Source organism: Misgurnus anguillicaudatus, chromosome 15, assembly GCF_027580225.2.
Source record: "Misgurnus anguillicaudatus chromosome 15, ASM2758022v2, whole genome shotgun sequence".
In the NCBI taxonomy this organism is placed as follows: domain Eukaryota; kingdom Metazoa; phylum Chordata; class Actinopteri; order Cypriniformes; family Cobitidae; genus Misgurnus; species Misgurnus anguillicaudatus.
In genome coordinates, this window is record NC_073351.2 from 896,251 (window position 1) to 911,057 (window position 14,807).

The 14,807-nt window shown below is 37.5% G+C and overlaps 1 protein-coding gene across 1 annotated transcript in view; it reads right to left on the minus strand.

The window, feature by feature from the left end:
• reln (reelin) overlaps window positions 1–14,807 on the minus strand; it is a 376,800-nt gene that overhangs the window by 28,914 nt on the left and 333,079 nt on the right. The window contains 8 exon segments of the mRNA XM_055173428.2: window positions 2,562–2,737; window positions 2,834–3,076; window positions 9,143–9,249; window positions 13,071–13,246; window positions 13,324–13,501; window positions 13,816–14,030; window positions 14,156–14,310; window positions 14,498–14,748. Coding sequence (XP_055029403.2) covers window positions 2,562–2,737; window positions 2,834–3,076; window positions 9,143–9,249; window positions 13,071–13,246; window positions 13,324–13,501; window positions 13,816–14,030; window positions 14,156–14,310; window positions 14,498–14,748 — 1,501 coding nt within the window.

The following is a 14,807-nucleotide window of genomic DNA, read 5'->3' on the forward strand; positions in this document are numbered from 1 at the left end:
CACACAACATTGTAACATTTAAAAATGGCGAACAACAACAATGCATCTCTTTTCTATACATTTACATTATGCCTCAAATAAGACTGGGTCAAAAATGCTTGACCAAAGCCTGTATTATAATTATTAGCATTATTTATAAGGTAAAGAACAAGTTTCACACACCAGCAGCTTCAGTAAAGCAAAAATAACGACAGATCATTGAAACCGTGAACTTAAGAAAACAGCTATACTGTTATTAAATGAGTCTTCAGACTGTTTTTTAATCAACGGGACTCTAAAATGAAATGAATGACAACTATAGCAGATTACAACAGATTTTTGTTGATTTCTTAAAGCTGTTGCAAGGTGAGAAGCTTTAATATACATAACTGGGCTAGTTAAGTCTTTGTTGCATTTCAGTTTTATCACAATCAACTCGATTCACGACTGCATAAAAATCCTTCTTTGGCATATTGCGTTGCAAAACATTGAAGTGTGTAACCGATCGCATTTTTAGTTTATGTTAATTAGCTTATACGGGCTACGTTAATTAAAACAGCTTATAAAGGCTAACTTCGCGTTAGAATCATAACATAAAACAGGAAACGTAATTCACCTTGTTTATTTTTAAACTGAGGTGAACAGAGCGAAGACTTTACAGTGGAAAGAAAACTGCATTGTATTGCTCCAGCGTCACATTGGGTAAACTGCATTTATAGTAAGGAAGCGCACATATGCAGATATCATAGCAAATAGCAGTAAATACACACACCTTGCTCTCTTGTGAAGTTCACGCGCACTGTGAGACCGTGGATTGAAGACGGCGCTAAAACGCAGAGTAAAGACGGGGCGGAGCTAAGAGGGCTCAGCTCAAGGGGGTTGCGTTTGCGGCACAGTCCTTGGCTGGGGCCCTCAAAAGTTCATGGGCCCTTAGAATCGTCCTAACTTTTCCCCCCTTTACGGCGCCCCTGCCTCTAGGAGATATTATCAGGAAACATAACATACGGCTTCACTGCTATGCAGATGATACCCAGCTGTACATCTCCTCACATCCCAGCGAAACACACCGGTTTTCTATGCTAACAGACTGCATCAGCGATATTAGTGACTGGGTGGCACATAACTTTCTTATGCTAAACTCCAATAAGACAGAGATACTTGTTATTGGACCGAATCGCTACAAACATAATATGACAGATTACAAGTTGCCCATAGATGGCTGCACTGTGGTGCCAACCTCCACGGTTAAGAATTTAGTTGTGATGTTCGACAGCAATTTATCCTTCGATAGCCATATCTCCAAGGTCTGCCGCACAGCATTCTTCCATCTAAGAAATATCTCAAAAATACGCCACATGTTGTCTGCATCAGATGCAGAGAAGCTTATCCATGCTTTTATGACCTCTAGAATAGACTATTGTAACTCGTTACTCGGAGAATGCCATGCAAATCAGGTAAACAAGCTTCAGCTAGTTCAAAACTCTTCTGCAAGAGTGCTTACTCGATCTAAGAAGTATGACCACATAAGCCCAATTCTGGCATCTTTACACTGGCTACCAGTTATATATTGCATACAATTTAAAATATTACTAATCACCTACAAAGCATTAAATGGCCTAGCACCCTCATATCTTAGAGAATTATTATCAGAATACAATCCATCACGTGCATTGCGGTCGCAAAATTCTGGTCTCTTAATTATCCCTAATATCAAAAGTGTCTAAAGGTGGCAGATCCTTTTCCTACTTACCCCCAAAGCTATGGAATGATTTACCAACCGATGTCCGAAAATCAGAGACAGTAGATAACTTTAAATCTAGACTTAAAACTTTTCTCTTTAACAAGGCATTCACATAATTTGTTTTAGTAATTGTACTTATCTCACAATAACTAGCTTGTACAAGCTAATAAATAAATACATAAAACCTTATTTTCGTCAATACTCCAAAGCATGGTAAATGTCATTAATACTCTTTAGTAATATGTTGAAACTTTGAATTAGTTGTCGGTTGAGTCTTAATTTCCACATATGGTCGGGTTGCGATTTTGGCTTTTCCCATGATCTTGAGAATAGTATGTCATACAGAACCGTTTGCCACTGTACGTTAGTATTAACGACGGCAGTGGGGCCTCTGGCCTTAGTCAAACGAGTTTCTGTTTCTGTTTTAAAGATCATATGGGGGGCCCCATACATAGACTCACCCTGGGCCCACAAATTTTCTAAAATTATCAACTATATGTAATACACTTAACCAGCAATAGTTAGCCTGTCCGGAACCGAGCTGACTTAAACCACATCACTGTGTGACACTTGCTTTACATGTGAACGGCCCCTACGCTAATAAGATTTTGTTTCTCTCTCCCTGTCTCATCCTCGATCCCGAGGACAATGAGACAAACAGATCCAGTTCCGGTAAATGTGAAAGTCCCTTATCCGTTTTAATGTATACCCCTAAGGGGTTTTTCAACTGTAAAGCTGCTTTGATACAATTACTAAATTGTGAAAAGCGCTATATAAATAAAATTGAATTAAATTAAATTGTATACTCTGTGTGTGTCTGAATATAATGATGTACACTGACCTTGAACTGCAAGATGTATCCAGGCTGAACGATCAGTTCGCGGGTTGCCAGGATGTTGTGAGATCCGTCCAGGTTCTTGTTGGGCCAATACAAATGAAAAGATGGGTTTCCACAGAACCCAGCTGTGCGAACGGCATTGGGATAGAAGCTCCAGCTCTCTTCATGAGATACACCCTCTGCAGTAATGATAACATGAGTTTAACTCTGGAAAACAGAGGACATTCACTCTCACTTGCGGTACTGTCACATTAAATAATTTCAAGTCAGCTAACCATCATCAAAAGTGTCCAGTAGAGTGCTGGGGTTAATGTCAGATCCTCCCACGAGGATGTTGTCTAAGGCCCACTGAGCGCGCTCCACACTCGGCATGACCAGACCTGATGACAGTGAGAACGGCTGCCACCAACGCAGGCGTGTGCTGTTGGTCAGAGCTCTCTCAGGCAACACAATGTAATCTCTCCTCACTGAGGCATACTTCTGATAATCCATCTCATGGAGCAAAGTCCAAGACACCCCTAGAAAAGGAAAAACACTCCAGAATATTTAAATTAATACATTATTAACATAAACCCACTAACTTATCAACATTAACCCAGGTCAAAAAGACATAGTATTTAATGTATTAAAAATATACTTAAAATACAAATAGTATGTTTATATTACATTTGTATTTCCAACATTCTTATTTGAAGTGTATTAAAAATACGTTAAATTGCATTTAAACATATTTTTTAAAAGTATACTAGAAGTACACTGGTAATAAATATATATGCTTTATTACATTTTAAAGAAATATGCTAAACTTAAGAATATTTTTAATGTATTTATATTAAGTGTACTAGAAGTACATTGGTAATAAATATATGCTTTATTACATTTTAAAGAAATATGCTAAATTTAAGAATATTTTTAATGTATTTGTATTGAGTGTACTAGAAGTACATTGGTAATAAATATATATGCTTTATTACATTTTAAAGAAATATGCTAAACTTATAAAACTTATATAAACTGTTAAATTAGATGGCGACTCTGCATTAAACCTATTTATTTAATTAATCGGCGATCATATTTCACCAGAGGACTAAGATAAAACAACCCGATTTAAAATGTGAGCAGTTTTAGTGGATCTGACGTCGAGGGAAAAAGTATTTCGCTTTTTGTTTGGAGATGAACGAGACAACACGAGGGTAAGTTATGACAGATTTTCGCATTTCTTTATTTAGTTAACTATTAAATAAGTAAAACATTACAGTTGTCCTTATTTTAACCCAGCTTCTTTATGTAACGTTATGTCTGTGTTGCGTGTGGTAATTGGAACATCTTTATTTTCTGACTAACGTTTCTCTTAAGCATTTCAGAAATCATTAAAACCTTTCATTTTTTTAGCACAGCGACATAAATATGACCAACCAGATCCCAAGTAGACAGGAACAAGTGAAGATACAGCGCATAGAAAGACTTATTCTTGGTGTTAAGTTTGTTGTTGCTATTTGTATAACATTAAGTTCACGTTTAAGTTTTTCTAAGTTTGAGCTGTCTTACCTGAAAATACCATGATATGACCATATGGTTATTATAACTGCAGTAATGTTCAATGGCTAATGTAGCCTATAGCAGTTCAATCTTGACAACCTTATTGTCTTTTTTTGTTTATTTTTAAATGTATTTCTAATTACATATGGACACAAAAATGACATTGTAAGAAGGGATACTTTTATGAGAGATTGTAAAACTGTCGAGGCTGGGTTTGATTATATTATATTGTCTTAAATATATTGTACACGGGGTAAGTAATTCTTAAAAAGAAAACAAATCATTAATCATCATTTACCTGCCTGTTGTTTTTCAGATGAACTGCTATTGACATTTTTGAATCGGGACAAATGTGGAGTGATTCGAAAGAAAAACGTTTGCAACACATCCATTCCAGGTGGCTAATTTCTGTCCTTTTGAATTATTCATGTAAAAAACGTATTTTTTTATTTTAAAGCTGTAAGGGACTTGGCCTAGTCATCCTTGCATATACCATTTGGCAGGGCACCAGACTAACTTTTTTTTACTAGGAGCACAGTGGCCCCCAACTGAAAATTGTAGGGGCGCAACCAGAAAATTTAGGGGCACACACGGTAAAACAACATACTAACCAAATATTCACATGTCTACTAATTTATATTGTATTACTAATACATACTTTAATTATAGATTCAGAAAGTACAATGTGCTGTTTCAAATTCAGTGTCATATCACAAAAAAATGGTCAAATTTGCTGGTCGCACATGTGCGACTGGATGTAAAATTCAGTGGGACACTCTCAAATTTAGGTGGCAAAATGCCACCATTTGATAGCAGTCTGGAGTAGAGGTCTACACGGAAGACCCGAGATGATCAGCCGGGTCCGGGTCGGGTCTCAATCTATTACTTCGGGTCCGGGTCTGTTTAACATTGTGGGTAATACCCGAGGTCGATCGGACTCGGAGAACACACACTCACATTTAAATAAAATATTTATCCAGCAACAAAAACTTAGATCAACTGTCGCATACATTTTTTCTATGACGCTAAAGTTGCGTTAAAAAGTTTATATTTGGTTGCTCCAACCAGGCAGCTAACGCGCATGCGCTCTTGTAATGTTTCTCTGGCTACCAGTCAGGAGCTTCTGCAGTGAGACGCAATGACTTTACCTTTGACAATTGGCTATTTTATTTAGAAGGCGGGACCTATTCCGCCGTACCGCGCATTTTGCACTGACGTGACTTCTATAATTTTTATAACCATATTATAAATTGACCGTCTTGCTGTTATATCTAAAGTTTTCGCGACTCTGCTCAAAGAGCAAAGAGATGATAGCAAAGTAAAGCTAATGAAAGCAGCCATGGCACTGAACGAGCAATCGTTATTATAATCCAAATGGGCAAACATTATTAAGCAAGTTGACCCGATACACAACAAAGTGGACTTTTAAAGCTGGAATAAGCATTAAACATTTCAATCGTCAAGAGAGGAATAACATGGATGGAACTTTCTTGGAAATAAGGATTGTGCATCACACACAGTCAGGTACAAGGAGGGAGAAGACAACTTCTAACGTTATGGGTAAGACAAAAAGTTTAATTTTCGCTACTTGTTTATTGACTTATTAATAACATTTAGCTAAGGAATATTTGCCGGTCGGGTCTGTGTCTTCCCGGACGGGTTCGGGTCCAGCTTTTAAATAATAGACGGGTCCGCGTCGGATCCGGGTCCAGCTTTTAAATAATAGACGGGTCCGGGTCGGTTCCGGGTCCAGCTTTCAAAACACCAGACGGGTCCGGGTCGGTTCAGTGTAGCACATTCACGGGTCTGATCGGGTTCGGGTAGACCTCTAGTCTGGAGCCCTGTTTGGCATAATTTCTGATTTCCTTAAATCTCCTTAAACAGAGGTGAACCTTAAGTTTGCAAGACCACAATAGACAAACAATGGGAAATGATCTAGGTTCAAATAAAACACAATTATCAATGTAAAACATATCCTGTAATACACACAGGTTGCTTTATATCATGAGCCTGTTCTAATCCTATCTTCATTCCCACTTGTAGAGTGCTCTGACAGATAAAACTGACACGCTTGATGAGGACACAGTCAAAGCTTTAAATGGTAAACTGAGAAGTTAACAAAACTTCCATACATGCATATCTATGCCAATTAATTTTAAACATGGATAGCCAAATGTTCATTTATTATTGGTTAATTGGTATATTCTGTTTCCTTTTCACATACCGTGTGATAAAGCAGTCTTCAATTACGGTGTCTGAATTGCAAGAAGAAGTGACCCTCCACTTAAACGTGTCATCTAAACTGTTTTGTGTTTTAGTTCAGCTTTTTATAGGTTTATCTTAAGTTGGTTAAAGGCGGAGTGCACTATTTTTGAAAGCCAATGTTAACATTTGAAATTACCTAAACAAACATGCCTCTACCCCAATAGAATCTGGACCTTCTTTTGATAGAGCCACCACACACATACGCAACCCCGACAAGGATGTCGGTTAGTGGACCTTACTGCTGGTTGGCTACAAGTGTGTTTTGGTAGTCGGCCCAATTTCCTTTTCCAAAGCGTTTTCAAACATTGTGCACACCGCCTTTAAATTGCACTTAAACATTTTTTTCAGTAACTTTTTATGCAGAGAATTACATTATGATTATTATATAATAATTGCTTATGAATATTCAGTGATTGCATAATCATAGTGTACTTTTCATTAATACATTTAATGTTAATGTTGTACAATTTGAAGTAGCTCTGTAATTGCATTTCTCTGATATTTGTTTTATATTGTTTCTCTTTGGTCAAGAGATTATGTATGTCTCTGTGCTTGATTAAGTTACTTTAGATATTTTTGTAATGTACACAACACAATATGAAGTATATTAAATTGTTCTGTATTCAAAATCTGTGTATGTGTCTTAATATTTAAAGGTGCGGTGTGTAATTTTTAGAAGGACCTCTTGACAGAAATGCAAAATAATATACAAAACTATATTATCAGGGGTGTATAAAGACCTTTTTATAATGAACCGTTATGTTTTTATTACCTTAGAATGAGACGTTTTTATCTACATACACCGAGGGTCCCCTTACGTGGAAGTCGCCATTTTGTGCCGCCATGTTTCTACAGAAGCCCTTAACGGACAAACTTTTTTTTACTAAAGTTGTCTCCGTCAATTACATGTTTTTCCGGTGGAGGCTACCATAGCTTCTCTATGCGTTTCAAAAGCTAGGGGTTAGCGGTGGACTGAGCCGTTGGTTGCAATTCGCAACCTCACCACTGAATGTCGCTAAAATTTACACACTGTACCTTTAATGATTTTAATATAACATTTTAAATATTAAAAACAGCTTTATAATAAAATAATAGTGTAACGCTAATACATTTCTATTAATGTAATGCTAGTATATTTCTAATATGCTGAAGTACTATTAAAGTGTTCTTAAAGCACAGTTAAATTAAGCTTTAAATGTATTCTAACTGTATTTTTAAGTGTATGAGAAGTGCATTTCAAATGAATTTTAAAGAAGTACACTTTAATTGCACTAAATATATTTGAAGTTGTTCCAATTTAACACAATTTCAATATATTACATATATTGCAAATAGATTAAAATTGACTTTAAATATATCTTGAAATGCATTTAATATATTTGAAGTTGTTTCAATAAAATACATTTAATATGCATTTAGTATAGTAGCATTTAAATATATTAAGTATGTCCCAAAAAATACTACTTAAATATATTTCTTTTTCACCTGGGAACATATTGTAAGAGGGTCCTAGAACAGAAATCTTTCGCAACTGTAATATATCCTCTGTTATCTTTATCTACAAAATCACAACCATTATCGAGATGTAATTGTTTTGCCATAATCCCACATCACACCCCTAATTGTAACTACGCAGAGGTGGGTAGAGTACCCAAAATCTGTACTCAAGTAAAAGTACAAGTACTTATACAAAAATGTACTCCAGTAAAAGTAAAAGTATCAAATCTAATTATTTACTTGAGTAAGAGTAAAAAAGTATTAGATGAAAGAACTACTCAAGTAGTTAGTTACTCGTTACTTCCGATCTGATAAAGAAGTAGCGCAAAAGCACTGAATTTCAGACTACTTTAAGGGTTTTCACAAACCTCTCCTTAAAAGTCTCATTGTTCTGCTTATATACAAGTAAAGCAGCCTATCTCAGTCCTGCAATGAATACATTAACATCACATAACGTGTCATTTGAGAAAAAAATCTTAAACACACACACACAGATGTTTTCTGACGGTTAACTCTGTATTTATTTTCATGTTCACAACACAAACTAGTACACAGTAAAGTACCGAAACCTCTGACTAAAAGCAAAGCAGGAACTTGTCAGTGTCTGCCTTTAAACATGCAAACAGTAAACAAAAAAGAACGTATGTGTCTGTTTGTTATCATGTTTTTATATGAATAGGTTATTTTCATTGCCATTAAAGTGCAATTACTGAACATAAACAGGAGCTTAATAAAAATGATCATTTTAGAATTTCATATGGAACTTATCTGTTTGTGCAAATCAACTAATACATTTACTATAATATATAATACATGTTTCTTTTATTTGAATGTATTTTCTACACATTAGTGAGGTGTCCGGATTTGTGTATAAATGCAAGACGTCCTTACATTATGCTGTTCAGTTTGTTTAGTTGTGGGGAAATGAAATGGAAATGTGCAGATGTGAACGTGCTGTTTGTATGGTTTAACTTACACTAGGTTTTGTCATCGCTATATATATATATTAATTAATTATTACCATTTGGAAGTAGCACAGTAATGCCGCCAAATGTAGCGAAGTAAAAGTACATTTTTTTTCCACTGGAAATGTACTTGAGTAAGAGTAAAAAGTACCCATCCTTAAATTTACTCTAAAAGTACTAGTTACCCAAAAAATTTACTCAAGTAAATGTAACGAAGTAAATGTAATTCGTTACTACCCACCTCTGTAACTACGATATAAACCATTCTAGACTGTTAACATATGAACATATATGTGTTAACTTATTTATGAAACGTACCTCCATCAATTGAATAATCCAGTAACACGCCTTCTTTTCGGCATGTGGGGCGATGACACAGAGTAATATTCTCTTCACTGCCAATTTTTGCCCAGTACTCCACAAATCTGAAACCAGCAACCGACACATTATTAATAATGACCAATGAACAGGTATTTATAAAAGTTTACAAACAGGGCTGCATTGATATTCATGACAATTACTTTATTCATATAGGTTAAATGGTAGAATCTATAGGACTACGAGATTTGCTTAAAAACTGTTCTCACTGAAAATCTAAAAAACATTGTTCGGACAATTTTACAACCCCAAATCAGAAAAAGTTGGGACGTTGTCGAAATTGTGAGTAAAAAAGTAATGGAATAATTTACAAATCTCATAAACTTATATTTTATTCACAATAGAATATAGATAACATATCAAATGTTGAAAGTGAGATATTTTGAAATGTCATGCCAAATATTGGCTCATTTTGGATTTCATGAGAGCTACACATTCCAAAAAAAGTTGGGACAGGTGGCAGAAGGAGGCCAAAAAAGTTAAATGTACATATAAGGAACACCTGGAAGAGGACCAATGTTTAGGAATAGGAATGTTGTCCTATCTTGTCTAATACAGGCTTCTAGTTGCTCAACTGTCTCAGGTCTTCTTTGTCGCATCTTCCTCTTTATGATGCACCAAATGTTTTCTATGTGTGAAAGATCTGGACCGCAGGCTGGCCATTTCAGTACTCAGATCTTTCTTCTATGCAGTCTTGACTTTGTAATTGATGCAGTATGTGGTCTGGCATTGTCATGTTGGAAAATGCAAGGTCTTCCCTGAAAGAGCCGACGTCTGAATGGAATCAAATGCGTCTAGAACTTGGATAAACCTTTCGGCATTGATGGTGCCTTTCCAGATGTGTAAGCTGCCCATGACACACGCGCTCATGCAACCCCAAACCATCAGAGATGCAGGCTTCTGAACTGAGCGCTAATAACAACTTGGGTTGTCATTGTCCTCTTTAGTCCTGATGAAATGGTATCCTAGTTTTCCAAAAAGAACTTCAAATTTTGATTCTTTGGACCACAGAACAGTTTTTCACTTTGCTACAGTCCATTTTCAATGATCCTTGCCCAGGGAAAACACCTTTGCTTCTTGATCATGTTTAGATATGGCTTCTTTTTTGACCTACAGAGTTTTAGTTGGCAACAGCGGATGACACGGTGGATTGTGTTGACTGACATGGTTTTCTGGAAGTATTCCTGAGCCCATGTTATGATTTCCATTACAAGTGCATTCCTGTATGTGATGCAGTGCCGTCTTAGAGCCCGAAGATCACGGGCATCCAGTATGGTTTCCAGCCTTGACCCTTACGCACAGAGATTGTTCCAGATTCTCTAAATCTTTGAATGATATTATGCATTGTAGATGATGATGACGTCAATCTCTTTCCTATTTTTCTCAGAGAAACTCAGAAAACTATTTTTCGCTGCAGCATTGGGGGAATTGGTGATTCTCTACCCATCTTGACTTCTGAGAAACACTGCCACTCTGAGAGCCTCTTTTTATACCCAATCATGTTGCCAAATGACCTAATAAGTTGCAAATTAGTCCTTAAGCTTTTCTTTGTGTACATTAAAATGTTCTGGCTTCTTATTGGTACCTGTCCCAACTTTTTTGGGAATGTGTAGCTCTCATGAAATGCAAAATGAGCCAATATTTGGCATGACATTTCAAAATATCTTACTTTCAACATTTGATATGTTATCTATATTCTACTGTGAATGAAATATAAGTTTATGAGATTTGTAAATTATTCCATTACTTTTTTACTCACAATTACTACAGTGTGCCAACTTTTTCTGTTTTGGGGTTGTAATAAAAAATACAATGCAGTATTGAAACGTGCAGACAGGTAGTTAAAAATACTGCAAGAGTACTGTGTCTGAAAGTGTAGCCTACATATCGCACTCCTCAGTTTCATTCATTTACTGTATACAGGTCAAATGTTATGGGATCCGAGATGACAGTACCTGAAACTCATGACCACTGAATATAGAGTACATAGCACCACTGTCATTCAATATACCTATAGAATTGTCTTAATCGCTTTCAGATTTTTTGCTTCTCATGAATTCACAAAACCCTAATCAGTCTTGAGCCCTATTAGGACAATAATTGTTTCTCGTGGGGACATAAGGCATTTTCTTCATTTTGCAGGGGGTAGTCAGTGATTTTATTTATGTTTATTATAATGTCAGTGTTTTTCTCCAACCAGCACTAAAAAAAAACCCCACTTGAATTACCTACTGTTTTTTGATAAACTCCAAAATCATGTGGTAATTTAATTGCCATCCAAATCAAGATCTATGAGTTTATAAAAGGGGATCAATGCAAAAGTCATTGTGCAGATCCTTTTAGACCACTGAAAAGCACCGTATGGTCATGCACTTCACTTTATTCTGCATCAGTGAAGCGTCTTCTTTGTGCAAATTTTAAACATTGTCCCCATATTTCTCATCATTTCAGTTATGAAAGTGTCAATCTTTCATCATCACCCCACTACAGCCATTTTTAAAAGCATGACTCCATTACTGAAGAAAAGGCAAAGCTTGTTTAAAGTTTGCTGCAACTCATTTGGACAAGCCAATGAAAAAGCATGAATGAATCTCATGACTCCTGATTACTTCATATTACCCCACATTAGACGCACGGTGAAAAAGATTGAGAACCACTGATATAGAGTATGGCATGAAGGTAAGTAAATGATAAGAATCCCCTTAGCCCTTCACCAGCATTTATACTGGTCTTTCATGTCTGTGGTATTAAAGGTAGGGTAACAGATTTGATCCTGAAACATTTTTTGTTATGCTGGTTAAAAGTCTCCTTACATCCTGATAGCAATCACTGTGTTAAGTTGTTTAAATGTATTTGTAGAAATTTATGTTATCTGTGAAAGGCGTAGGACCAAAAATGTTCAACAAATCATAGATTTCGGTCCGAACGGACGCTTCCATTTTTGTCCCTCATACGTAAGCGTAATTTGAATGCCCACCGCGCAGCGAGTCCACGCAGACACCATACGTCATCGGCGCGTTCACCTGTGCTCACCTCCTGCCTGTAAACAGTGAGAACAGCAAACTTTTCTGCTGAATTGACAACCTACACAGGAGGCACAAAACTAAAGGCATCTTTTATAACAAAAACTGCAAAAACGGCCTGGATCAGCAAGAGCAAAAACCCAAATTAACATCGGTAACTTTACTGCTTTACCACGAGATGAAACAGCTGCAGGAGGCAAAGGGTCTGAAAGAGTCGTTGCACTGTTTATTTTGGTAAGGTAGGTATGCGATATGTTTGTATTGAGATGGATTCAGATATTCTACTTTGATGAAACATTGTGTTGCTTATGAAATTTGTGTCCGTTTACGGATTAGCGTAACGATATAGTTACTACGTCTACACAACCGAACGTGTGCTTAAACTAACTCTGATGTTAAACCAGTTGTTTGGTTATTTTGGAAGTGTTATTCGACTTTGTACTGCAAAGTTTTCTCACTGCTGAATGAGACATGAGATGTGACCGTCTGATCTGTGCGTGTTCATGTGTTTTGAAAGAGGCGTGACATTGGATGACGATTTGACTTGAGGGTGGGATCGGGATTTCATTGCTAGGCGGCTACCGTTAGCATTTTTCAAAATGTGTTACCCTACCTTTAATAGGAGCTTAGCATTGATATCCGCATCTGAATATCTTACAAGCACAAGTTAATTATGTTTAGAAATAAAAAAATAGAACATGGAAAACTCCAGCAAGGAATTCAAATGAAATGTCAATATTTCAAGGGTGTACATCACCATATCGGAACCCTTAAACCTCAAATTTTGTTTTATTGTCATGCTCAAATTGTTTCATGTCATGCTGAGATCAAAAGAAACTAGTTACTTTGCCCCACGCAAGTCCAAATCTTTAGTCACTGCCTGCCTGGCATCTGCCCCATTAAAATACAAAGCAGTCCCTTCCACCAGCACCCCACAGTCGGTGCAGGGATAACCACCCTCCAACAGCTGCCACTGTGCTCCACGGGCTCCATCCCAGTCAAAGCGCTCCTTCAGTGATGCCTGCTGGGTACAAAAGTGAAATAGTGAGATGCTTTGTCCTGATGTGTTCCTTCATAAAATGCTGTGATCTCTTTTACCTTCAGCAGTTTGCTAGCGTAACACTTGGGTCCAGTGAATCCTGGGTCACACTGGCATTGTTGGTCCAGACAGTCTCCATGACCTCCGCAGTGGTTTTCACAAGCAGGACCGATATAAAAATTCTCCACTGCCCAATGCAAATCTGAATGCCTCTGATAGAAGCGGAAGCGGACCGTACTGTGGACAACATAGAGAATATCAACACTCAATCAAGAAACATTTGAACGATGCATGCACCTGAAAAGCAACGTTTGTTAATAAAGACATGATGACATCAGCATTTTTTGTATATTTTTTGGTCTTCGACTTTGAACACTCTCAGTGTGACCATTTGAATTTGGCCTCTTTCCATATTTTGGTCAGGGTCTGGCGCTGGCTCGGCCAGCCACCAGCTAGTTTGGGTTTATGCAACTTTTCATGTGTTATCATTTGCATTTACTTATGTGCTGGTTTCCACTCTGCACAGAACCAGGCAGGTGCAATATGCTCACGTGTCTGCGAGATTATCCGGTAGAGGGTAGACGGCTCGCTTCCATTCGTCAGCGGGGAAGAAAACGGAAGGCTGTGACACTTGTCCGGCACACCGCGGATCTGCAGGTAAACACTGAGGGACCAGGTACTTCCAGGTCACGCCGAAGTTCACAGAGTACTGCACATGAACCTGTCTCTCCACAGGCCTCTCAGGTACACTGCAGCCAACTGCTATCTAAACAAATACACAGTTATACATTTGAATACAATGCTGCATTAATAAGTTGCTACTGCACAAACAGCTATGTCTAACAATTAATAAAGAGCTATTCATAAAGAGCACATGAGTCAAGAGTTCACCTTAAACTGCATGACCCAGCCTTTGCCAGGAACTATGTCATGTGTGACAACATCAACTTCCTGTCCATCAGTGCCACCACACGCCATAACCCCATCTGGAGAGTTGCAGAAGCGCTTGACAGAGCAATCCTCCGAGAAGAGCCAGTGATCGCTCACTGACAGAGAGATAAAATCAATTAAATAAGATCATGTTGAAGAAAATCAACTGCTAAGAGTTTTAACATGCTTTACTTAACTTCTCGTACACATTTTTCTCATATGCATGAGTAGTGCATTGAAATGAAAAAAGCACAACAGCAAACAATGAGAAAAAGTTCAGGTGATTTTTGTTGTATGTCGTACCGATGGTCTCCTCATGGTGAGTAAATAAGCTGCTATGTTGGGTGTAAGTGCCGTCAGCAGGCGCTCTCTCATGACTGGGCAGCGCTGCTCCACTGAAGGTGTCAGAGATCTGAGTGTGAGCGTCTGACCCAGAGATCAAAACATTATCCACGGCCCAGTCACTACGATCAGCCCCATCATGCTGAGGTTGCCACCAACGAATCCGAACACCTACTGCCCGGGCCACTGGGGGCAGCAGAACATTTACAAACCTACCAAAGAAGTAAAGAAACGCTGAGTTTCAAGTTCTAAATATTCTTGATAATTGCAC